Genomic DNA, 23,687 nt, shown 5'->3' on the forward strand with positions numbered 1-23,687 from the left:
CGTGCTTTGAACACAATGTTTGGTTCAACAGCTGCAACGTGGGCAAATGCTTCCCCAATAAAGACCAGAAAACATCAATTGATATTTATTCTGCTTCCTGGAAATAAAACATGTCTCAGAACTTTTTACAGAGTATTTGGTATTAATCTCTGGAGTGATTATTTAGCATTTCCATTCACCGGGAAATCTCATTGTTTCTGGCACGAACACAAGATCAACATCTATCTTTCATGTTGGCAGCAGTTGTAAATTTTCTTACCCCCAAACAAGCAGTAAATCTGTCCGACAAGACATATTTGGCTGTGATGTAATTTATCATCCCCCCCCATCAGACTAATTTCGAGGGATTCTTGCCATCTTGCTTTGATTACCACCTACAGTGGAAGTGATTAATGCCAAAAGAAAAACAGCCAGCCTCCATCTACCAGAGGTGAAGTATATGATCATTTACAGATGCATATTATTGGCCTGTGGAAATAGTCTCTTGAAGTGTTTTGGGGCCTTTTGTTGAGTAGTTCTCTCCGTCAGTTATTAATGACCTGGGAACATCCTACTTCTAAAAAACAGAATAAATGTATAATTAAGATGAAAGCTGTAAGGTGGGTTTGATACAATTTGGTACTTTTTTATGGTAATAAAAAACAAAAAAAAACTTATCGTTGAGATAGTTCATTAATAAACATGGGAATGAGGTGAGATCAGCTCAAAAATAATAGACTAATGTACATCTTAAGTGTAATAAATTTAGGTCGAATGACTACCTGTATATATATTTTGTAGATTTTCCACTTACAGATCCAATTTTAGGTGAAAGCTCTAAATGTGCATCTTTTAACTGAAAGCTACTACAGTTTAGGCTACTAGCTAATGTAATATGAAGAAGCAGGCCTTCAGCACACTATCCTCATACATCAGGGATCGAACCCCCAACCCTTCGATCTTTTATCTGAAACAGTTTAGCAATGAAACAGATTCATACTGACAAAGTGTAATTATTCTCTATGTGAAACCCAACATTCATTCTGGATCCCTTGAGCTCAGCTGGTGAAAAAAAAATGCTCCATCTACTGAAAATTGGGAGATCAAATCTCAACTGGCTGTCAATTCTCACACTGTTTCATGAAGACGTCTCTTATTGTGAAAAGACAGTCTTATTTGATCCAATAACTAACTGAACCAAGATCAGGCTGGGCCAAAAAATAATGAAGATAATCCAGTGAAATATAGGAGTTGGAGTAAGTTGCTTGATGTGAAATGTGTTTACTGCTCACACTTATTGCCTCAGATTAATCTATTTCCTTCTAAATTGGCTCTTCACAGAATTATAAGGTTTAATTATAAGAAGTTTTAAATAAATGCAGGCCCTGTTCTTTACTATCACCAGATGCATCCAGCTGTTCCAGTACCCCGGTAAACGGACCCAGAACGAGCTACATTGCTGCTACGTTGCCGTTTCCATCCCAGCTGGGGACCACAGCGCTCTGAAAATACCACACACACACACACACACACACACACACACACACACACACACACACAGAGAGAGATATACATATATACGATATATATCAGTCTTCATCAGCACAGGTGTCGCTGAGTGTCTATAGAACATGTCAGGTGCTAACAAGTGGCGCCTGAGTCTTTTCCGTTTATCAATGAAGACCAGGAGATGCAGTTAAAAGCTCTGAGAATAAAAACCTAAGAAGTGGTCCTTAAATTGAGATTATTGTTTCGTCACAGATACTCATCCCAAGAGCAAGAGTGAACCTCCACGCTAAACACATCAACTGAAGAGGTTTATTTTTTGTCTCATTCAGTAGAATTATTTGCAAGTTATTGTGTTATTTTATTTTTTGAAATATTTCTTAACATTTACACAACAAATATTCCCTCTATTCACAGTTTACTTACCCAAACAGCAACCACATGACCGTTACACCATCTGCTATTACTGTCATTTTGGAGGATTTAGATGTTTTTGGAACAACAGGGAAAATGAAAACATAATTTAGATCTATAGACAGACAGACATTAATGATTACCTTCATTTAGCAATAAATAGGAAACATTGCATGAGGTGAAACTTTTTCTTTTTTATTATGCATGTTACATATTGGTGTCAACGCAGAGTATACATGTACAAATGTAATTTCTCCAAAAAATACATCAAACTGAACTTGGACTTGACTACTTATCAGAAAAAAAAGAAGACCACATCCCCAAAATAAATGATGTTCCTTAATATTGATATCTTAATTTCCTCCTTTTTTTGTTTTGTTTCAACGAATCGGGTTGAGTTCCACCTCGTGTACGACCTATAACAAGCACTTGACGGGTATAGACATACCATAGAAAACACACAAATACATTCATCACCATCGCCTAGAAAGGTTCAACACACCCCTTCCCTAATAAACTACAGTCAGATAGTCACTGAGGAGGATGAGAATCGCAATAAACATAATTTCACTGGCCTGAAAATTCAACAGGAAGGTCGGTTTGGAAATAAGGTTGGAGAGATTTGCATTGGTTTGATTAGAACAGTATAAATGCTGTAATCTTCCTTTGCTTTTGTCAACTTAAACTGTAATGCAGTCTTTCCTGACAGATAAAACTGACGAATGTATACGATTGCGTGAGTTTTATCGCACAGATTGCTGAAATAAACCTCTGTATAAAATATAAACTCTGAAACTTGCACCACAGTACTCTAGATTTATGTAACCTGTTTGCACGAAGATAAAATCCAACTCCAGCACCTCACTTGCTTTATGAATTCCTACTTAATGCCATGTTGTATCTTCTTTAAATTATAGACTGTGAGACCCTGGAAGAAACTATGGGTTTGAGTTAGGAGTCGGGCCTATTAGTGTCTTCTTCACCTGTACTGTTACTTTGAACGTGGGGATTGAACTCCCTACTAAACCTGAACTGGACTTTTCGCTGACCTTCATGACATTTAACACCCATCAAAAACAAAACAAAGAAGAAAAAAATTCTTGCAAATGTAATTTCCATTCTGATGACTTCAAACAGACATTTCAATAACATGTATATATAATTGTTGTTTGGAATGTACAGTTACATCACAGTCCCGTTCTGAACAAAACAACTCAACGTTATAACCGGTCCTTGTTACCCATGTAGTTGTATCTGTCAACTGAAAAAGAGCCATCCTCTTGTCTAGTAGCATTACGGCCTCGCTCATCTCTCCGTCGTCTGATTGGTCGACTCGGGTCGGCAGACCAACCGGCAGGTACGCAACCCATATAGGCACTATTCAACCACGTCAAAAAAATAAAATAAAGTTATTCGATCATAGCAATATAATGTGAATATATAATTCTATCTAGAAAACAAAAGCCGTCTCGTGGCTCCTATTTCTAATACAGTAGTCTAAATGTAAATTATATATGACAAAATCTAACATAACAAATAATTAACCCCATAATAACATGTATACAATCTCTTATTAACATACCGTGATGAGGGAAAAGAAATATGAAAACCTCCTGAGAATTTGTTTTTTAATGAAGTATGAGCAGATGACAGGGCTCAATCAATACTGTCAGAGTGCCCTTAAGCAAGGCGTTAAAACTAAAAAAACTGTACAAGACTTCATCTACAGGCTGCATTCTGGCCAATAAAAGGTTACTGCTTTGTTTTCATGAGCAACCCGCAGTCATCACCCAGCTGTCATCGCGCCTCTCACTGGTGAAGACGCACCATTCATCAACGCTTATTTTCCAGGATAATTTTTCTCACTGAACTCCACGAGAACATTAACTATCAGTTGATGAATGAGCAGTTATGACAGTAACGGCTGATGGAGGTGTGTCGGCTACTTGCTGTTAGCTTGCACATCTTCAGGAGAGCCATGTCAAATGCTGGCGAAAGGTATTTTTGTGACCTTACATAAAGTACCTGCTAAGCCCTGATTTTTTGAGTTGAGTCAGTTTATTAAGATGTCTCGATGTCTAGACTGAACTTAGTGTGGAAAGTGAATCATTTTTGGCCTCCAGGTAACAGATAATCCTTGTTTTTCTCAGCATTGAAAGGTGCAGTCTGTGGGGTTTGGCGACATCTAGCGGTGAGATTATAGATTGCAGCCGACTGAAACTTTTCTCGCCGCGCCATAGCATGTAGGAGAACTATGGTGGCCGATGCAGATATATGTGAGCTGATTTTTTACTGAAGAAAACATACTTATTCATGTCATACTCCATTTCTGCAAATATAACCCCCAAACTTCGAGACACTGGTCCTTTCATTGATTATATATACAGTTTAAAGTTGGGTCTAACTACACATTAAATTTAGTAATTTCAACACTGGAAAAGGGATTTTTCCCAAAATCTTCTCATCGAATTCTAAACGTGAAAGCAAAGAAGCGCGTTTCATCAAACTGTCCCTTTAAATTAGCAGCATGTTGTCTAAATGACAAGCAGTGGAAGTTTTCGCAATATTATTAAAGCAATAAAAAAGCAGTAATCTTTATTTTCCTGAATATCCTATACTGTTGCTTATCTACATCGCTGTATAGCAAGATATGACTACAATTAAAGACATGCTCTTCTTAAATTACAAATCATCAGGAGGTTTAAATATCTTCCTCCTCATCACTGTTAAACATGATAAATGCAAAGGCATATTCCAAAGTTAACAGTACAAATATCAGAGAAACACTAGCAAAGAGGGACATTTAGTAACGAGTAGTGAGTTATAATGATGTAGAATAGAGGTGATTCTATGAGAGCAACCTGGATTTGCAACAAGTCGAGAATTGTTTTATAATTTCTTTTCCTTTTTTGTTTTGTTTGTACTTTAAACACTGCCACGTTTTACATACACAGTGTTCCTGTGGCAACTGCAACTGCAAAACAGTCATTGCGTCTCGTGTTTACTCCCTTCGTGTCAGTACAAATTCACGTTCTCCCACTCCACAAGGTACTGCACCTTCCCGTCTGGTGTGACGCGCCTCGCCAAGATCCTCACCGCCTCGCCTCCTCCCCAGCTCCTGGCCACTGTCCCGTCACCCCCTCCGACTCCCGCTCCACCTCCTCCTCCTCCTCCTCCAGCGCCACCTCCTTCTCCTGCTCCTCCCCCTCCTCCGCCTCCTCCACCTACGCCGCCCCCAACGCCCATACCGGCCTGGTATGGGGGCATGTCACGTTGGATGAGGGGCTCCAGCTGCTTCTGCCCCGGCTGGTGTTGGTGGTTGTGCTGGTGCTGGTGGGAGTGTTGGTGGTGGTGGTGGTGATGGCTGCCGTTGGTGTTTAGGGGATATGGGAAGCAAGGTGGTGGTACTCTGCAGGTGTCCTCCACGCTAGGAAAAGAGACACAGATGAGCACCGGAGTCAGGAACAGGGACTGAATCATCCAGGTGTGGTTTACCAGCTCCAACTTAATGCAGGAACAAAGTTCCATTAAATTGTTTTTTAAAGGTTTGCTACAAATACAATTTTGTAAATACATATATAACACGTACTGCCTGAACCATTTGTCACCATCATAAACATAGAGTAGACTTAATACGTAGACTTAAAGCTGCTTTAATCAATGCTGTTATAGAAATAATGGAGCAAATTACTCTGCATGTGTAAGGTGAACTCACTGATAGTTATCGCCCCACTGCAGAGCATTTTAGCATCTTTTGGGTCGTCGTTTTGTTTTTTACAGCCTAAACTTTGACTCTAACTGCTCGCGTCCTGCAGTTTATTTGAACAAATAACTCTAAAAACTAACTGCGCGCTACCTGCCCACCACCAAACTGGCAGGCGGACCAAGTTAGCATTAGCTGGAGAAAACGCTGTAGCATTTAGCAGCTGAACAGGCAGCATATCTCCCTCAAGAGTTGAACCAAGACAGAGCTGAATGGAGAGGGTCAGGTTGCCAAAAACACAACTCCAAATCAATGCTAATGTCGCTCTCTGTCTGCTGAATGTTAAAAGAAGCGTGTTCCCCTTATCAACTTTATTAGGCGAAAATATGTCCATGTTGGGTTTATGCTGTGTGCAAGTGTCTAAAAAAAAATCAATCAATGCAGTTTTAAACTAGTAATGTGATTAAATAAATAAGAACTACTCTGTACGGGTGTAACATTTCTGAATACCAATTGGAAGCACGTATAATACAAATATATACTAGAAGACCAATTAGAAGCACTTATCACGTCATAACACAACTCAAAAGGGTCCAAAGTGGCCAAAATGAAAATGAGTGATAACTTATTTAATATAACTTGAAAGCGTGGTTACCTTGATTACATGCAGTCATCTCATGTTGAAACGCATCAACAGGGAAATACCGTATTCTGTATGTAGCAGCTTAACAAATGCTTATATATAAATCTCCTGCTTTGTGCTAAAAAAAAAACATTTTAAACGCTACTCTGAAAAAAAGGTATGCTTAGAGCTTATGTGTAAGAAAATATAAAAACCTTAAATCAGCTGTGTAACGGCCAAATTGTCCTTATGTCTTATTCTGTGTTTGGTGAAAACGTCCTCAAGAGCTACAGTCGTGCTCGAAGACCCCACATGTCACTCTATAACTCTGTACGTCAGGAGTTTCTACAAAGGAGAACAGATGAGTGAAACCTGTTGTAGTGATGGAGACCCCTGGAGAGGGCAGTGTTTCCGTTGTACGTGCTGTGGTACAGAGCATACATCCGCTTGGGAGGAGAGCTGTGGACGGGAGGCACAGGGGTCAAAGACACCATTTGTAATGCTACTTTAATTGAAAATGAACACAGGAAGAAAAGCAACAACAACTTAAGGTTATGAGATATATTTTCCACCAAGACTTCTGCTGTCATCCCTGAGACTAAGTTGGCAAAAAGAGTTAGTTTTATAGGTCATGATATAAAAAATAACATTTGCATCTCATAGTATTTTGTCCGTGTTGATCTATTGTGACAGCAGAGTCAATGTGAGGGACATTTAGACAGCCTTTCCATCGTGAACCAAGTTTACAGGACGTTTTCAAACTCAATGCTAAAAATAGATGCCATTTTTTAATGTCGCAAACATGGGTTAGTAAACAGTAAAAATGCTCCAATTTTTACTTCTCTTTCTTTTCTGTTTTCTCTTTTAAACTTGGTGCAGACTAATTGAGAACTATCCCAAAGACAAATGCAATTTGTGTCTGAGATGACAAAAGAGAGCTTTGAATGAATGCCAATTGTAACCTTTTCATCAAAGCCACATATAGGTGGGTGTTAGCTTAGTTTGGACTTGCGCTTGGCACCGCGAGCCTCCGCAGATGGCGCAAATGCTCAACATGCTGTTCTCCAAAACGCCAGAGTGCGTGCAAACAAGGGTGAAGAATAAAAAATAACCCCCACAATGCCACGGAGGAACTGCAATTAACTGTAAACTCATAGATCTCATATGCAGCATGACATACTACTGTACACCCCTCACCTCAAACTAAGCTCCTCCTCTGACTTCCTGGAGTTGTAGAGGTTGGCCCCTCCCACGTAGCCATGGCAACATGGCATCAGCTCAATGGGGCTGGCTGCAACTGGGGGTGGACAAGCCTGTGCACAGGAGACACACACAAATCAGCTTGTGTCTGGATGTCAACATCATCACAGGAGTCGATCAAGCTCTGATACCTCCTGCATAGGGAACGTTGAGTTTTGAGATAAATATGATTCGATGAAGCGAGAAAAAAAGCTTGGATTTCATGTTCCCGCTATGGCTGAGGCCAGATATGTCTATAAGTCCACACTAACATAATTAATGGATGTGAGTCACACCCTCAGACACTTAAATGCATCACCTCTATCGCACATCCCGTGGAGCTGTCTGGTTAGCGAGGCAGCTCCGCTGACACGAAGACTCACGACCCATGAAAAGTAAGAACACCAGAGCGTCGCCAGAGCAATCAATCACTGGAAACGTCATCTGTGTGGAACGCAGGTTGCTGCATTTCTCATCGCTGGACTGTGACGTGTGGCACCGCACTCTGACCGTTCTCCTTCTCTTCTCTAGCATGACTATTAGGATGGGAGATTATCAGTCAGCGGCCTTGGTCGGCGTCTGTGCCTTTAAATGGATGCGCTCTGTCAATACTGCACTGCCAAGGTGCCAGCGCCACCTGGCCAAGCTGTAATCGACTGCAAAGTGCACTTGGAAGTGATCCCGGGCTTCACATATCAGCATTCCTCCCCGTCTCACTTTCCCCGCGACAACGAACCTGCTCCTCTAAGACGGACGGAGATTAGCATCAATCAGAGCGGCACAATGGGGCCTGGATGTGCCAGAGTGAAAACGAGTGCTCTGTGGAGAGCATTGTTCCAGGATTACTGTATGTGCACACACACGGATCAGAGTGTTGTGTAGGAGGACCCAGCACAAAGAACGCTCACCGATAAGAATGCTGTGTAAAAATAGTCGCTGCCACATGCGACGTCGCCTGTTTCATTGTGATCCTCTGGGAATTGGGTTTGATGATCATGATAAATGTGGCGCTGAACTGCAGATGTTGATGAAATACATGAGTGGGTTTTTTTCTGTGCAGCCAAGTTTTTATTTGAATTATACATTTTTAACCGAGGCAAAAGCACGACACTTCATCTCCCGCACGCTTCCTTTACTCTCACCATCGACGAATCTAAAGCATCGGCAGGCATTAAAGTACAGCAAGACGCAGAGGAAAAACACTGAGCTGCACTGGGTGTTAAGAGACACGGCGACCGATTTAGACTGCGAAATGAACCTTCATCGCCGCGTTCTGACTGACAGGTTATTTGGATCGCGTAGAGCTGTTTACCTGGATGCATAAAAAGAAAAAAAAAGGAAAAGAAAATAATCAGAGAGGTTTTGTGGCCCAGACCTCCCTCCTCGCCCCGAGCTGGAGACAGAAGCACTGACCTGTGTCTCCATGATGCGACGCTTTGATTTACGCGGCTCTGGCCCCCCAACTCTCCTCTGGCAGGGTAGTGACAACGGGCTGAAGTGAACAAAAACACACATAAATTAATATACAAGCACACAAACACACACACACACACACACACACACACACACACACACACACACACACAATGTTTAGTTTATTAGTGGTCCCCATAAAAGCCTACTGAGAGGTGTAAAATACAAGATGATGAAAGCAGTGAGATGGAATACTAAATAATTTTGATGCATTATATTAGTGTGTGTGTGTGTGTGTGTGTGTGTGTGTGTGTGTGTGTGTGTGTGTGTGTGTGTGTGTGTGTGTATCATAAAACAATTTCCCTCATTCCATTTCTTCTTCTTTTTCTTCTTCTGCTGCTTGAAACTGAACTTCAGGTTGCTGCTGCTCGTCATCTGAAAACCATCATGAGGTTGAAACAACCCAAAGTGGCCCCTAAAGGCTGTAACCCAACAATTTGAAGGTGCCAACTAGAATAAACAACATACTCTAAATTTTGCTCGATTGGTTAAAGGGCATGCAACCCAACTGCAGTCGGAAACTTGTGTTGCAGGTCATACTGTCAAATTGAGGCGAAAATGCACAAAAATATTAGTTAAAAAAGTATAAAAATGGAAATATGGCCCTTTGATTATGAGATATCTTGTGTATAAAGTTGACATGTTGGCCTGGAGGTGAAGCAAAATACAAGTCTGGCATGGAAAAGAGTTTACTGTACATTTGTGTTCTCAGAATATTTTGTTACAATCGGCCCTTTAGACTTTAGATATGTCTCCAGTATTTTGGATACAAATATGATGATTTGACCTCAGAGTGGAGAGAAAGAGGAAAGCTCTGCAGGCTGTGAATATATCCAGCTAAACTAAAGAAAAGCCTGACATTATCTTTGGAACTGACTTTAGTCTCCATCACGCCATAGAAGATGGTATTAATCAAGGGAACTGTTGATTTTAAATAATGACTAAGTATTTACTTCTTATCGACAGTTAAGTCAAAGTTACGTTTAGCTTTTGCTGAGTCAAACACAGACAGTGTCAATGCTTCAACTCATGGGAAGTTTCATTCATAAAATAAGGAAGTACTCTGGGATCAATTTAGATTGATTAATTTGCCTGATTTTTAGACGGTTATGGAAATGCAGCCTACAATGAGCTCAAGGAACAAACCTTTTAATCCCTTGAAAAGTAGTCCGGGGACCAAGAACGTCTTTGGTGGAAACACAGCTCCACATTTTTTACGTCTAAACATTATCCATTCTCTTCTCTCGACAGAAAAACTTGCAGGTTGTAGTTTTAGATGAGCAAAGGGAACTAGAGGATAAATTACTGAAGATATTCACTTTGTTTCCATGTCAAAAAATATTATATACTTGTGTTTCAGAGACTCAAATAATATGATTTTACTGACTGCAAATGATTCCATTGTGATTCAGTCTGAATAAGCACCAGCTAATTGCTGAAAATATTAAAAAGGAAAAGTGTGTCCGTCTGTGAAATCTGCAGACTACAGGACACGTGCGCACACACACAAACACACACACACACACACACACACACACACACACAAACTTATGGTTGTACAAACGTAAGCACTCAAGGGGGCTTAGTGCTCTTTTAGGAGAATAATAAGACACTGATACTTTTGCTGGAATAGGAAAATTGCAGCCCTTTGATTTGCATGTTAATTGTTCATGCGTAATGACTATTTGCCCTGTGGGAACCCCCGAGCTGTTATTGAGATAAGAGCTGAAAAGAGAGGCGCTGTCCTTACACTGACCTTCTCCGGTGCGTGATGTTGATAGGCTGGTCGGTGATGAGTGGCGACGAATCGGACGTTAGCGGAGGTGGGGCTCGGACCTGAAGCCCAAAAAGACACTTCTTCTTCTTGATCTCCTTTCCAGAGACAAACCTGTGGCGGGATGAAATATACAGTTTGTACGTTCTGGTGTTCATATATACTTTTGTCCATAACTCCTCTTTGATGCTTATGATACATTTTACATTGTGTAACAACATGTACCTATTCTCACGATGAAAAAGTACCCTGGTGGACATTTCAAAGTCAATGACTGTGAAATTCACTATACATAATTATAGCAGACTTTTTGTCTTCCTTTTTTGCAAAGTTTCAATGAAAATCCACTAAAGACATTTAGACCTTTTGACTGGTTATTTTTGATTGAACACCAACAGCTTGTGTTCTCTTCTAACAAGACTGAATAATCGCCAAAAAAGTGTTTAATTTCATCCGGTCTGAATGGCAGCGACATTTTATTCAAAGCCACACGTTTCCTTTGCTCATTTCAGCCTGCATGTCCACTGTGGCAAGCACTAAGAAGACCCCTCTATTCATGGAGCGCTGCTCATCAATCCAGTCATGTGTGGTGTGTGTATATTCCTCTCATCATATGCGGCGACTTACCTGTCCTTGTGGGAGTTCAGAGCGTTGAGGAGATTGTGACAGCGGTCTTGCCTTGGCGTGTCAGAGAGCTAGAGCGACAGACAGGAATGAAAAATCAAAGCTGCGTTTACACAGTGGACGACCATCAGACAGAAAAGCTTTAATGCAAAGGATGATTTTCTTTTACGGGTTGCTGACAGAAATAATGTTGACGTGTGAAGAGTGCAGCTACATGGCTGTAAAACCCCGCTGCCATGTGATGACAGGGCAAACAATACGTTTCAAAATGTCTTAAAAACAGCTTAAAAGGAGAACCCAAAACCTCGCAGGAAATGCTCCTCTAATCCACCCTGGTGTGTACTTCAATCCACCAGTCTCTGTGGAGCAACTTCAGACTTTAACACTGGTAATATCACAACTGTTAGCATTAGCCTTCTAGTTTGAGGATTCGTCAAAACTCATTCATGTTTGCAAATGCTGGTCAGAGAGTCCGAGAGTCGAGACCGAGATCTTAAAAAGATACAATGTCAAGCGCAATTCTCAGTGGTGTTCCACTTTAAACTCACGTAGAGGTCGTGGTTTTTGCTTTTTAATTGCAGTTAATAGGCTTTAAGTCTCAAATACAAAAAAGGCATGCAGCATTTCACATTATTTCATCATGGTGCTTGAACGGGGAAATATCAATACCGCGCCCAGGAGCAACGAGTCCCAATTCTCGTTGGTGAAGGACAGGATTTCATGGTCAAAATCAAAGTATTTCCTCTTGCAGCACAGCGAGAGATGGTAGAGCACCAAATGAGCCAAATCCATCCTGCATTTCAAACAAAGTAAAAACGATTAGTTTTACGAAACAGGTCAAACATAAAGCGATAAAAATATATTCAGATTTCCATTTTTTAAGATTTTACAATATTTGTTATCCTACCTTGATATACCATATGTATATAGATATTATTACACTGAATTAGCAACAAATATAGGTGCTGTGTGTAAAAAGCAGCTGGTTTTAACTGCTATTTTGCTGCAAACACGTCAGTAAAGGTTTGACTGTTCACATTACCAGGTCATGGGTAGTCTTTGGATGGTCTCGGGTCCCTTCGTACATACTGAGCACTGGAACTGATAAAACCTGCATAGAAGAATGAGGAAAAACAACATTAAAATTACCCTCATGTGACTTCATGTGGAATATGATCATCCTAAAAAATGTATTTTTCTTCTCTTTGATTAATCAACTTGTCATTTAGTTAAAAAGAAAACACAAAAAAACAGCTGTCATCTTAAATCTTGTCTCAATGCTTTGTTGCCCAATCTCTGTGAAAACTATTTTTGTGCAGACTTCTTATCATTTAGTTCTTCATGTACAATGTGATTTCTCTCTCTCTTTATCTTCCTCGCGCACATGTCTCTGTTCTCTAGATATTTTATCATACAAATCAACCTGAACTGATAATAAGCAGACAGGTGTGTTCGTTTCCCCTGTAATAACATTCTGCTGTGGGTGACCCTGAACACTCAGCTCACCAACAATATGTGCATCTGTCCTTCTCGGTATATGCACGTGTTTGCTGAAGGTCATCAGGAAAGATGAAGCGCACACACAGTATGACGGCAGCAAATGCTTACTATTCCAACTGTGAACTCGGGCTTCACTCTTCCTCCATCACCTGCTCAGCAGATGTTGTACCAATCCGGCCTCACTCTCCCTGACTGTCAATCTAAATCTAATCCCTCCTTTTCTTCCCGCCTCAGACAGGCTTCGGCAATAACAAGGTGTCAGGGTGGGTGTGGAGCCCGGTCGGCTAACACAGGTGGTTAATGACAATAACGACTTAATGGATGGATACATTTTATTACACGCTTGAGATGCAGCCGACCAAACTGCGCCGCGATCAGCATCTCGTATATCCTCCCCTCATCATATCTGATCAACGAACAGAGAGGTGATACGTCTGCTGGGAGTGTGCGAGGAGCTCTAGTCCCTGTAGCACAAGTCAGTGAGCACATTAACATGCACACTAATGATTCAGTCCTAAGATAATTAAGGTAGTTTCCCTGACAAGTGAAGCTGTCGCGGAGACGTCTTCCTGTGATTATCTTAATCAGCATGGAATCTACTGCTTGCAGTTTGAGTGTGCTGCTTTTCTTTGGTTTATGGGAACGTAAACTGAATATCTTTGAGGGTTTCGAATGTTGGTCGGACAAAGCATGCAATTTTGAAGACGTCACCTACGTCTGAAAATTAGATTCAACAATTTAATCAATTAATCTGATTAATTGTCGACAGATTATTTGAAATTTAAAATAAAAAAGGTTGCAATCAAAGTATATTTGACTCAGTTAGCACAGGTGGGTTTCACAGGTAGATTCTAAATATTAGATAATGATAGAAATACAATATATCGTCGGCTAGCATGGACTTCAAATACACATGTGCATCGGCAATAATGTTGACAGAAAAGCAAATTAAAAAGTGCAGAAAAAAACTGATAAAAACAGTTTTTTTATTTGTATAATTCTTGAAATTTTTGATTTTGCTTATAATTATGAAGTCATTGTTGATTGCACAACGTAATGGAAGGATCAATGATTCCCATTTGGATTGGTTGGTTAGCTTTAACAATGCAATTCGGTCTGACTTGAGCTACGGCACACAAAAAAAGGATATCAAGTTTTGCACATCCACAACTTGAAGAGGATAGTGCTTTATTTCCCCCCAGCAGTGATCGTTAGCTATTGTTAGCGATCGTTAGCTATCGTTAGCTATCCCGCCCGTACTAAAGACCATCAATGTAAGTTTTTTGCAGTTACTTTCCCAAGCAGCGGAAATGGCTATTGCTGGAACAATCAAATTAACTGTGGGAAAAATAAAGTGCGGTCTATCCTGTGCTGTGTTGCCAACTCTTTTCCTTTGAAACGTAGCTAGTTCTTGCTCCAAAAGTTGACAGATGATGTCATGAGCGAAATGTGCATGAAGCTTAGTCATTGTTTTGGTTGCAGCGTGGGAAAGACTCCCTGCTATTGGCAGAAGAGCTGAGGACTGCAACTACTCTGAGCTACACTTGGAATTAATTATAATATATGTTTTAATACATTTCTTGCTTTTTCCCTGATGGTGTCAATACGTCACAAAATGTGTCGCTCGTTGTAGCCTCTGAGGAAAACAATACGTTGCCAAAAATAATACTACTTAGAAAAACTGGGGGGGATTTGAAAAGTTGTCCATTGCCATTTTCATTTGCTTAATTTTGATTTTTTTTTTAAATTAAAGTTTAAATTGTTCACTGTATCATTATCAGAATGCATTTATCTTTTCCACAATAATTCTGAATATGAAGAACCCTTAATACTCATTCACTCACCTGTCTCCATACAGCAGCGGCTTGGTTAGACACTGTGTGCAGGCCTCGTGGAACCACTGGCCACAGCTTCCACACTGCAACATCTTCAGGTTCCACCTGCAGGCCAACAACACGCAAACATCAGGACCCTTCAAACGCACGAATGCATGCGTGTGTCGACCATCTGCCACCAGACACGTTTGTATTTATGCATAATTGAGCTAAGATTGAAGGCTGATGACTGCGGCTGACAGTTCTCATTTTCTAAGCTCAAATGTGTCTTCAGGTGTAAACTCCCAACGGATCCCGCTACTCATAAAGATATGGCGGTTGTGGAGTTTGTTTTCTACTTATTGATGTGCCAGGTGGGCATGGTTCGCTACATAAGCAAAAGAGCGCAACATAAGCGAAGGAGCAAAACACAACAAAATGAAACACCGCAAATGCATTAAAAAGAGTTTGGTGCAACATTTTTTGTTTTGATTGACAGCTCACCGAACAGTATCTGAACTGATGCAGCAAACATCTCTCACATCATTCCAAGAAAGTCAAAACAAACTCAAAAGAAATCCTGCTCATACAGTTTGACAGATGTCTGATATGCTGCATGCAATTTGCAAATAATCCACGGGACGACTTTGACTTCGATGAGATCGCGCTTTTCGGAGAAAATGCCAAACGTTAGAGGGCACACGGGAGCTGTACATCCAAACTTAAACTGGCCTCTGCGATGTCACTCACTCTCCAGGGCCGGCACAGTAGCAGTAGCACTGTTGCTGATTGGTCAGATGCTGCGGGTCCCAGTCCAGAGACGACAGCTGGTAGGGAAGCCGGAGTTTCATGAATTGCATGAGCCGGGCGAAGCGTCCCCGCTTGAGCGCCCCGCCTCTCTGAAAACACAATTTTAGGACAGAACTGATTGGTCGGTGAACCCTCAAATCACTGTCATGTCAAAGCAGCGAGGGAGACGGATCACATTCGGTGGGGAGAAAGCAATTCGTCTCATTTTATTGTAGGTCATCCGTAAGAGATAGTGTCCGGAGCAGAGGAAGTCTGGACAATGAGATATGGACGTTGACCGATTGACAATTAACCGGGTGCTTTCTCATCTCATATCTACAGAACTGGAGCACATGTGATTGATTGACTTTAAATGTACTTCTCTCAACTTCAGCGTAGTTTTTCAGCATCATAACTATTGATTCTTCATGATTTCTTGGGACACAATGTAGAACATCTAATAGAAGTCAATACTGAGGGAATTAGTGCGCTATTAGTGTGCTTTCGCCCATTTTCTGCTCTACACAACAGCGTCGTAGCGGCGAAACCTGATATATTTGACTGGATGTCTCCCATATTACACGTGAATGTTTTCTTCCCCCCAGAGTGTGAGACGGAGAGATTAGCAGCCTGACCTTGGTTGCGACTGCAAAGACACATTGCCGACATATCCACGAATCGCTGTCAGCTTCCGGTTCGATGGCTGGCGTGTGGCACTCCGGATGATAACCTGTAATGGGAGGAGGAGGCAGAGCGTTTAATTCGTGTTTACAAGACAGACAGCCGGAGTGACGATAATGGCAGAGCAGCTCCGTGTGTAGTGATCTGCTGGTTTTGTCAGTGGCATGCAAAACATTTTACTTTACTGTTTGCATCGAGGGAGCAGGCAGTGCGTTTGTTTGCCTTTTCCCCCCAAAACAAACTGTCAGCAAACCTGTTAGTCTGACAGAGCCGTGAAGACATGACTGTAAAATCTCCTGCCCTTTTCTGCTGCCGAGTGTCTGTGAAACTTCTTCCCACTCGCACTTCAGTATATTTCATTTCATCCTGCAAACTTTTAAAGGGACAGTCCACCTCAAAGTCAAAAATACATATTTTTCCTTTTAGCTATTTATCAATCAAGACTGTAGTTGGTGCGTGCCTCGTTCGGCCGTAGGTAATTGTGAATTGTTGCAAATGCATTTGGGATTTTAGGGTGAAAACTCCCTCTCCACTTAACAACGTCTTACATTTATAGTTACTTCACTTGGATGTTTCACCTTTAGTGTGCAGAAAGATGTGTGTGCAAAGTTTGACACCAGACAGGTGTTGTTTTTTTTTGTTTCAAGTTTCTCTGCTCTCCCTTTGAATCTGAGTTTGATTGACATGTTTGGTAGCCAGTGCACACACTGAAAGTGGACTTTATAACAAGTAGGATATTGTATTGAGGAATTCAACTTTTACAGTAGATTTTTGCATTTTCATAGATTCTTGATTTTTTTAATCAGGGAGAACAAGCAGATGTCATTTTTACAATTTTTAACGACGTAATTAAAGCAATCTTAAACTTGTTTTGTTTGTGTTCTGTCTTAAAATATGTGGATCTTTGTGGATTAGCAACAAGCTCAAGTTAAGAAAGCTTGTGGCATTTGAGTCTGTGAATTGAGCTCCATGTCTGTGGGCATCTCAGTCATTTTTATTCTAGCCAGGATGCAACAATTTATTTCTATCATTTCCGATAGATGGCTTTCTGTTGTTTTGTTTTTTCAAACAGCAAAGCTGTTGTCTAGCATACTGTGTCAAATCTTCAAGGTCAGTGGAAGAACTGGTGGAGATCCAGCATTTGACAGCATATGATGAGGCGTGCTTCCTTACCATGGCGACATTTAAGACAATTTATGAGGGGTTCTTTAAGAGGCGGAGCGTCGCAAATACAGCAAACTTCTTCCACTCCGGCAGCGACTGAGGCAAAAAGAGAAAGACAGAGAGAGGCAGGGGAGGGGAGGAAGTAAATGTGAAAGAGGAAGACAGAGAGAGAGAGAGAGACAGAGAGAGAGAGAGACAGCAAGAGAGAGAGAGAGAGAGAGAGAGAGAGAGAGAGAGAGAGAGAGAGAGAGAGAGACAGAGAGAGAGCAGTCAACGGCATTAATTTATGTATATTGATTCACATCCTTGCCACCTCATTGATTTCAGTGTCTCCTGCACCCTTTCAGATTTCAATTCATTTGACGGGCGGATATTCAGCCTGGTCCTAACAAGCGTCCAACTTCCCCCTTTGCTTGGTGTTAGGTGGAGTGGGGGCGCCATTTCCCTGAAGAGTCATTAATCTAATAAATTCATAAATAGACTCTAATATACCAATTACAACTCGCCGTGCCCCGATCATAATACTCAGAGCCCTCGGCATCATAACCTCAAACGTGACTGTAATTTCTTTCCTGCTTTTTCTTTTCTTATAGGAGTGACAATTCAGAGATCCCGACAGAACCCGTGCATACAAAAAAAAAAGAAAAAACTGAAAAGTTTCAAGCTCACATGGGCAAGGAATCAGAAAAGTATCCATTCAACTCTTTAGGCAAAGTTTCAGCGTGGAAACAAACACCTTTAGTTGGAGTGCAGCTGAAATTCGAAAACTCAATCTAAGAACATTTTTTTGACCTATAAGACAGACAAAGAGATCCCAACAGAAAGCTATTTAACTCTTCCAGCTGAGGGGAGAAGGAAGGAGAAGGAAAAAAAGACTTCCACTTACACGAGTGAATGTCCTTCCTCAGCACCCAGAACTCCGAGTTGTCCTCAAATCTCACCAGACAACATTGCTTGACTCCATCTACCTGAGAGGGAGATAGCAGGTGAGCGAGAATGATTGACAAAACTAAATGGAAGTCCTTTCAGAAATCCAGGTGAACACACTCACACTCCGCACACTCAGAAGTCTTTCTGTCACTCACACACACACACACACACACACACACACACACACACGTGCGCGCACACACACACACACACACACCCACATGCACTTACTCTTTTCACATTGCCGAGGTACAGTAGTCCATCACTCCATCGAGCCAACACATCATCTCCTTCACTTACTCCCCCCATCCTGAGGAGAGAGACAGAGAGGGGAGAGAGAGAAAGGGAGAGGAGGGAGAGCAGGGCTCATGTGAAATGGAAATCCGATTTATTCGCTGAATACTTTGCTGCCATTGCTGACAGAGGGGTTTATGGCCCCGGCGTTTCGGGCTGGCTCTCAGACAGGCAGGCTTCGGTGCAAAGGGGTTAACACCCCCCCCCCCCTCCCTCCCCCCCTCACACACACACACACACACACACCTCACACCCCCTCCTCCTTTTAGACCAGAGCATAGCGACAGCCTGTATCCACCACAGTGAAAGATGAGAGTGAGTACACAACCAAGAGAGCAAGACAAATGATTACAGCACACATGAAACGCTCGCGCACACACACACACACACAGAAGAGAAAAAAAGAAGAAGAAAAAAACACTGCATGATGACTGCTGCAATACAGTTTGATTGAATGAGCAAAGATCAGTGTGCGGCTACTTGAAGCATCCACCAGGCACTTTGCTGTTCTCTTCTTCTTCTCTCGCAACACATCCTTACAAACTTGAATAGACGCATGAAACGACTGGTGCGGGCATTATCTCTGCAAGCATTTGTTCCAGTGCATGCACTCAAGTCAAGACAGACGCAGGATGCACAACAGTGCATGTTAGCCCTTTTGTGAATCACAAAAAGGAAATCGGGCAAATTGCACACAGTGAGCCGCGCCGGTGAAGGGTACCTGTCAAGTCGAACTCCTTTCCGTCGGGGTCACAGTGATTCCTGGGCAGGCTGGACATGAAATGCCCTCATCTGCTGTGTGGATCTCCGCTGCCCAATTACTGCCCGCGCGGATGCGCAGCCTGCGTGTTTGCAAAAAAAAAGTGGATGGTGTGCATGTATGTCCCTGTCTGTGCCAAGCGCCTGTGTTTGTGTGTGTTTGTGTGTGTTTGTGTATGTGTGTGCGTGTGTGTGTGTGTGTGTGTGTGTGTGTGTGTGTGTGTGTGTGTGTGTGTGTGTGTGTGTGTCAGTCAAGCGAGGAGGAGGAGGGGGGGGGGGAGGAGGAGGGGTGGGGGGGAGGCAACTGACTGTCCGTCCGTCTCCCAGCCTAGTTTGTCCGTCCTCCGTGATGCCGTTTCGTCATGTTCCCGTCGCTCCCCCCGCCACCCCCCGCACCCCCCTACCCCGACCCCCCCTCTCCGCCTCCACCCATTGATGCTATTAAGGCGGGTTTTGTCGGAGCAGCGCCGGAATCAAGCCGCCAGAGACGCCATCATCCCTGCCTCTCGCTCTCGACCGACTTGTTGTGACGCAGACATAAAACACCGAGATAGAGTGGGAGGGAGATACCGATGGAGAGGGGGGTCCGGAGGTGGAAAGGGAGGGGAGGAGGGCGTCCGCGGCCAGAGCACCTTCCCGTCTGAGAGACTGACCCTAAATCGTTGTGACAAGGTGGGATTGTGATGTCTGGCAGCGGGAGGGAGGGACGGCGGTGCGTTAGAAGAAGGAAAAAAAGAAGGAAAAAAAAAGGCAGAGAAAGCAGCGCGCGCAGCGGGCCAATTAAGTGGCCAATTAATGAGTTTAGCCGCCTCATTAATTGGGCGAGAACAAGAGGGACCGGCCAAGTTTAGCAAAGCCGTGGGGGAAAGTTTTTAAACTGAGATGCCCGAGCAAGCAGCGCCGAACACTTAAACTTGTCTCTACCAATATAAATGATGAGGCTCAATATTATATCAAACTTAAGAGGGGAGGAGGGTGTTTCTTTATTAAATAGGAATTTAGGAGCGAGTGTACATTACCAACTCTTTGATGTATGAGTCAGGTTATAGCACGCCAGTTATAATATCACAGCAGACTTGCATGCTGGTATAATGATCTCACTAATATGCATCACATAAATTATCACAAGCTATATTTTTCTTTCAACGAATTATGCCAGATTTAGAATAACCTCTCCAGTACTCAGTGCCCCACACAGGGTAACATTTGGCTGAGCACATCTGCAGGACAGATGTGTCATCCAGAAAGGGTCATCTCCACTCACAAAGACATCTGGGTTTTAATTTAATGTATAATGGAAAACACAAAACAAGTATGGAACTGGTTCCATCACCAACTCAAGTCAAAAGCTAAATATGTATTTGTGTGCCACAGACAATGCAGACTGCTACTCACAAAATCCAGTTAGAAACCAAATATGATCATTGTTAAATGTATATTAAGTGCCAGAAAACACATTGACTGCTTCAAAACAAAGGCAAAAACTGCCCTTAGAGAGTCACACACATTATTTTATTATAACAATGCTCAATTAAGGCTGCAGTAGATTATACTCACAGTTAAGTTGCTTTGGAAGAACAGCACGTTTTGGTTACAGGCGCGTGTATCCGAGCCAAGGTTTTGTTTGTTTATTTGTGTGTCTTTTCTTGTTTATTGACGTCTTACACATTACTCACACCAGTCAAGCGTGTGGCAACACCGCCGTGCGGTTCAAAATGGCCTCTGGCAGATTAACAAGTGGTGGAAGTGCTAATTTTAAGCCGCCACCACTAGGTGGCGAGCAAATACAAGAACAGCGACTGCAGTGGAGCCGGAGAGATGTTCAGGGTCATTGAGTTGAGACCGAAGAGACTGACAAAAGGATAAGATGTGATCAGAAAGTAGGCCCCCACCTGCAGGGCAGGACCAGGTGGAATGTAACTGAGTACATGCATTCAAGTACTGTACTCATTAGTGAGGCATGAGTACTTTATTTAAGTATTTCTATTTGTCTGCTATGTATCCTTCTACTCCACATGAGTTACCAGTTACTTTGCAGATGAACATTCTTAATACAAATACAGAGCAGAATATAAAGTTGGCCCCACACTAAAATACATGAAATCACTAATTATTATGCAGTATTAACACCTTTTATTCTGAAATATGCCTCATAAGTATTTTTGCATCTTGTTGTATATTGTAATGCTAAAACCTAACTTTAATAACTACTTTTACTTATAAGAGAGCATTTTTACATTGTGGTATTGCCACTTTTACTCACAGTAATTAAAATATCTGAGTACTTTTTCCACCACTGGGCAGGAAGTGTGAAGGGCCTCACAACATTTGAAATGCTGCAGAGTTGTTTCTATCAGGATTAAAAAAAACACTAATATGAACGTCACTCACTCACTGCATGTGATGAGAGGTCATCTTTGTTCATCCGTGAAACACACAGTTACAACTGTCCAAAATGTGCATGGCCTTGTATGGCCTTCTGGTTGCAGTCAGTCCCACTCAGGTCAGGTAGACAATAACAAGCCAGTCCTTTGACATGCAGAGAGAGCATCAGCCAATTAATCAAAGATCCTTAGGAGAGTTAAGCATGTTCGGATCAGTGTCATGAGATGTCATGAGACTCAGGGGCGCCCGCACACACACAGATACACACACACACACACACACACAGATACACACACACACACACGCATGGTGTTACACTTTGTTTTGACATCCTCAGAAGGATGACATTTTTACAAATTGATATTTCTTTGGGGTCTTAGTTTGATGTCAGTCAAATTAAGTATTCAGATACTTTACGTCAGTAAAGGTATCAATACCACAATGTCTTACAAGTAAAAGGGCTCATTATGCAGAAAAATTTGCATGTGAGTGTTCTATTTATATATAGTATACTATGATTAGATTGTTAATGGCGTATTTACTGTTACGCTGCATTTGACTGTGGAGATGGTGGAGGTGGACCTAAATGTCCCCTTAAGCTATTGTGTTGGGTCATTTTTGGGTCATGTAAGGATGCTCATCATTTTTATGCAGGTAACTTTTCTAACTTTATATCAGTCAATTAACGAAGAGGAGTAAAAAGTCTCAACTGTTGAGCAGGATTATAAAGGAGAATACTTAATGCCTTGACAGGATTAGTAAAAGTAGTAACACCACAGTATAAAAACCTCTGTTACCAGCAAAGGTCCTGCATCTTCCTTGGTAAAAGTACATAAAAGTATGTTTTATTTTGATAAAGAAAACTTAAAGTTCTAAAAGTAAAAGAGACCATCATGCATAAAGTGCCCATAATGCAAGTCAAAAACATGCATTTGCCTCCAAAAAGGTACAAAAGTATGAATTAGCATTGGATAGAAATACAGCGAGTTAAAGTATCGTACCTCAAAACTACAGTATACTTGAGTTAATGTTGGCCACTTAGTTTCTCTCTACTAAGGGCAAATGTGAAAAACCTGCATATGGGTGTAAATTATATAATAAAGCCTCCTCAGGATGAGGATTTGATTCATGGTAATAACATAAAGACAATTTTGGATTAGGATTTAAAGAATTTAAAATAACATTGTGTATGATTTAGTGTCATCTAGTGGTCATTTGCAACACAGCCCTCTGTTCACCGCTCCTTTTCAAGTGTAGAGAAATACGGTGGCCCTTATTATCACTACATGGTAGCTACTTTCATTAATCCTTGAAATTATTTTGAAATTTTGAAAAATAAATACATGTTGACAAGAACAAACTTTGACAAACTTTTCTTTTATCTTGTTTGTAAAAAAAGAAAGCAAACGTTTTGGCTGAGCTTTCGAGCTCTGCGTGTGTGCACATCGTGGACTGCGGACAGAGAGATTAAATAAGGTTTTGCTTTTGTTTATATTTGCATGCTTGTTGAACAGCTGTCTTGATAAATTATTGGCTTTGTACTTGCAAGTGTGCCTCTCTACTCAGTGTGCTGAATTAGTTCTGTGTGTTTGTGTGTGTAGTTGGAGGAGCTCATTCCTGACTAAAAGAGCAGAGGAGATGTTGCTGCATAATGGAAACACAATAACATTAAAACGCTAACGTAAATGTAAGAATGGATTGCTCATGAAACTATTTTTGTGTGAATGAAATATATTTATTTGATTTTTTCTGTGGTATCTAATTATCTTGAGGGTTACTAAATTCTAATAATGTATCATAGCAATATACAAGCATTATGCTTCATGCATACCTTTTCAGTCATATTGTTTCCTAGATTGAATATATTATCCACTACTACTACTACTACTACTACTACTACTACTACTACTACTACTACTACTACTACTACACATATTTGATATGGTATCTGTATTTAGAATATAACATATTTACATATATATATATATATATATATATATATATATATATATATATATATATATATATATATATATA

General features: G+C 41.4%; 1 protein-coding gene across 2 annotated transcripts; it reads right to left on the reverse strand.

Annotated features, from left to right (window-relative positions):
• Nucleotides 1-2,095: 2,095 nt before the first annotated feature.
• Nucleotides 2,096-19,786, reverse strand: phf1 (PHD finger protein 1). 2 transcript variants are annotated; one of them, XM_068570508.1, is made up of 16 exons: nucleotides 19,228-19,786; nucleotides 18,444-18,522; nucleotides 18,169-18,250; nucleotides 17,292-17,378; nucleotides 16,073-16,167; nucleotides 15,399-15,547; nucleotides 14,679-14,774; nucleotides 12,377-12,445; nucleotides 12,004-12,127; nucleotides 11,338-11,405; nucleotides 10,693-10,824; nucleotides 8,877-8,955; nucleotides 7,422-7,537; nucleotides 6,597-6,683; nucleotides 4,957-5,326; nucleotides 2,096-3,276 (listed from the first exon to the last, which is right to left on the reverse strand). In XM_068570508.1, exons 2-16 carry the CDS (start codon nucleotides 18,519-18,521, stop codon nucleotides 3,205-3,207), a joined length of 1,704 nt encoding a protein of 567 aa, XP_068426609.1. In that variant the 5' UTR covers nucleotide 18,522; nucleotides 19,228-19,786; the 3' UTR covers nucleotides 2,096-3,204. The 2 variants fall into 2 exon arrangements, with proteins under 2 accessions (XP_068426609.1, XP_068426610.1); XM_068570509.1 differs by having other exon boundaries at nucleotides 2,096-5,326; nucleotides 10,687-10,824.
• Between the last annotated feature and the right edge of the window lie 3,901 nt (nucleotides 19,787-23,687).

This window comes from Clinocottus analis, unplaced genomic scaffold (assembly GCF_023055335.1).
Source record: "Clinocottus analis isolate CAN_PGR_092001 unplaced genomic scaffold, fCliAna1.0.p SCAF_9, whole genome shotgun sequence".
NCBI lineage: Eukaryota > Metazoa > Chordata > Actinopteri > Perciformes > Cottidae > Clinocottus > Clinocottus analis.

Coding starts and splice junctions, on each gene's coding strand:
- phf1 (XM_068570508.1), bottom strand. CDS start 18,521: ATGGGGGGAGTAAGTGAAGGAGATGATGTGTTGGCTCGATGGAGTGAT. Junction 12,128..12,376: donor CAAAGACTACCCATGACCTG/GTAATGTGAACA, acceptor TTTGAAATGCAG/GATGGATTTGGCTCATTTGG. Junction 11,406..12,003: donor ACTCGTTGCTCCTGGGCGCG/GTATTGATATTT, acceptor CTGTCGCTCTAG/CTCTCTGACACGCCAAGGCA.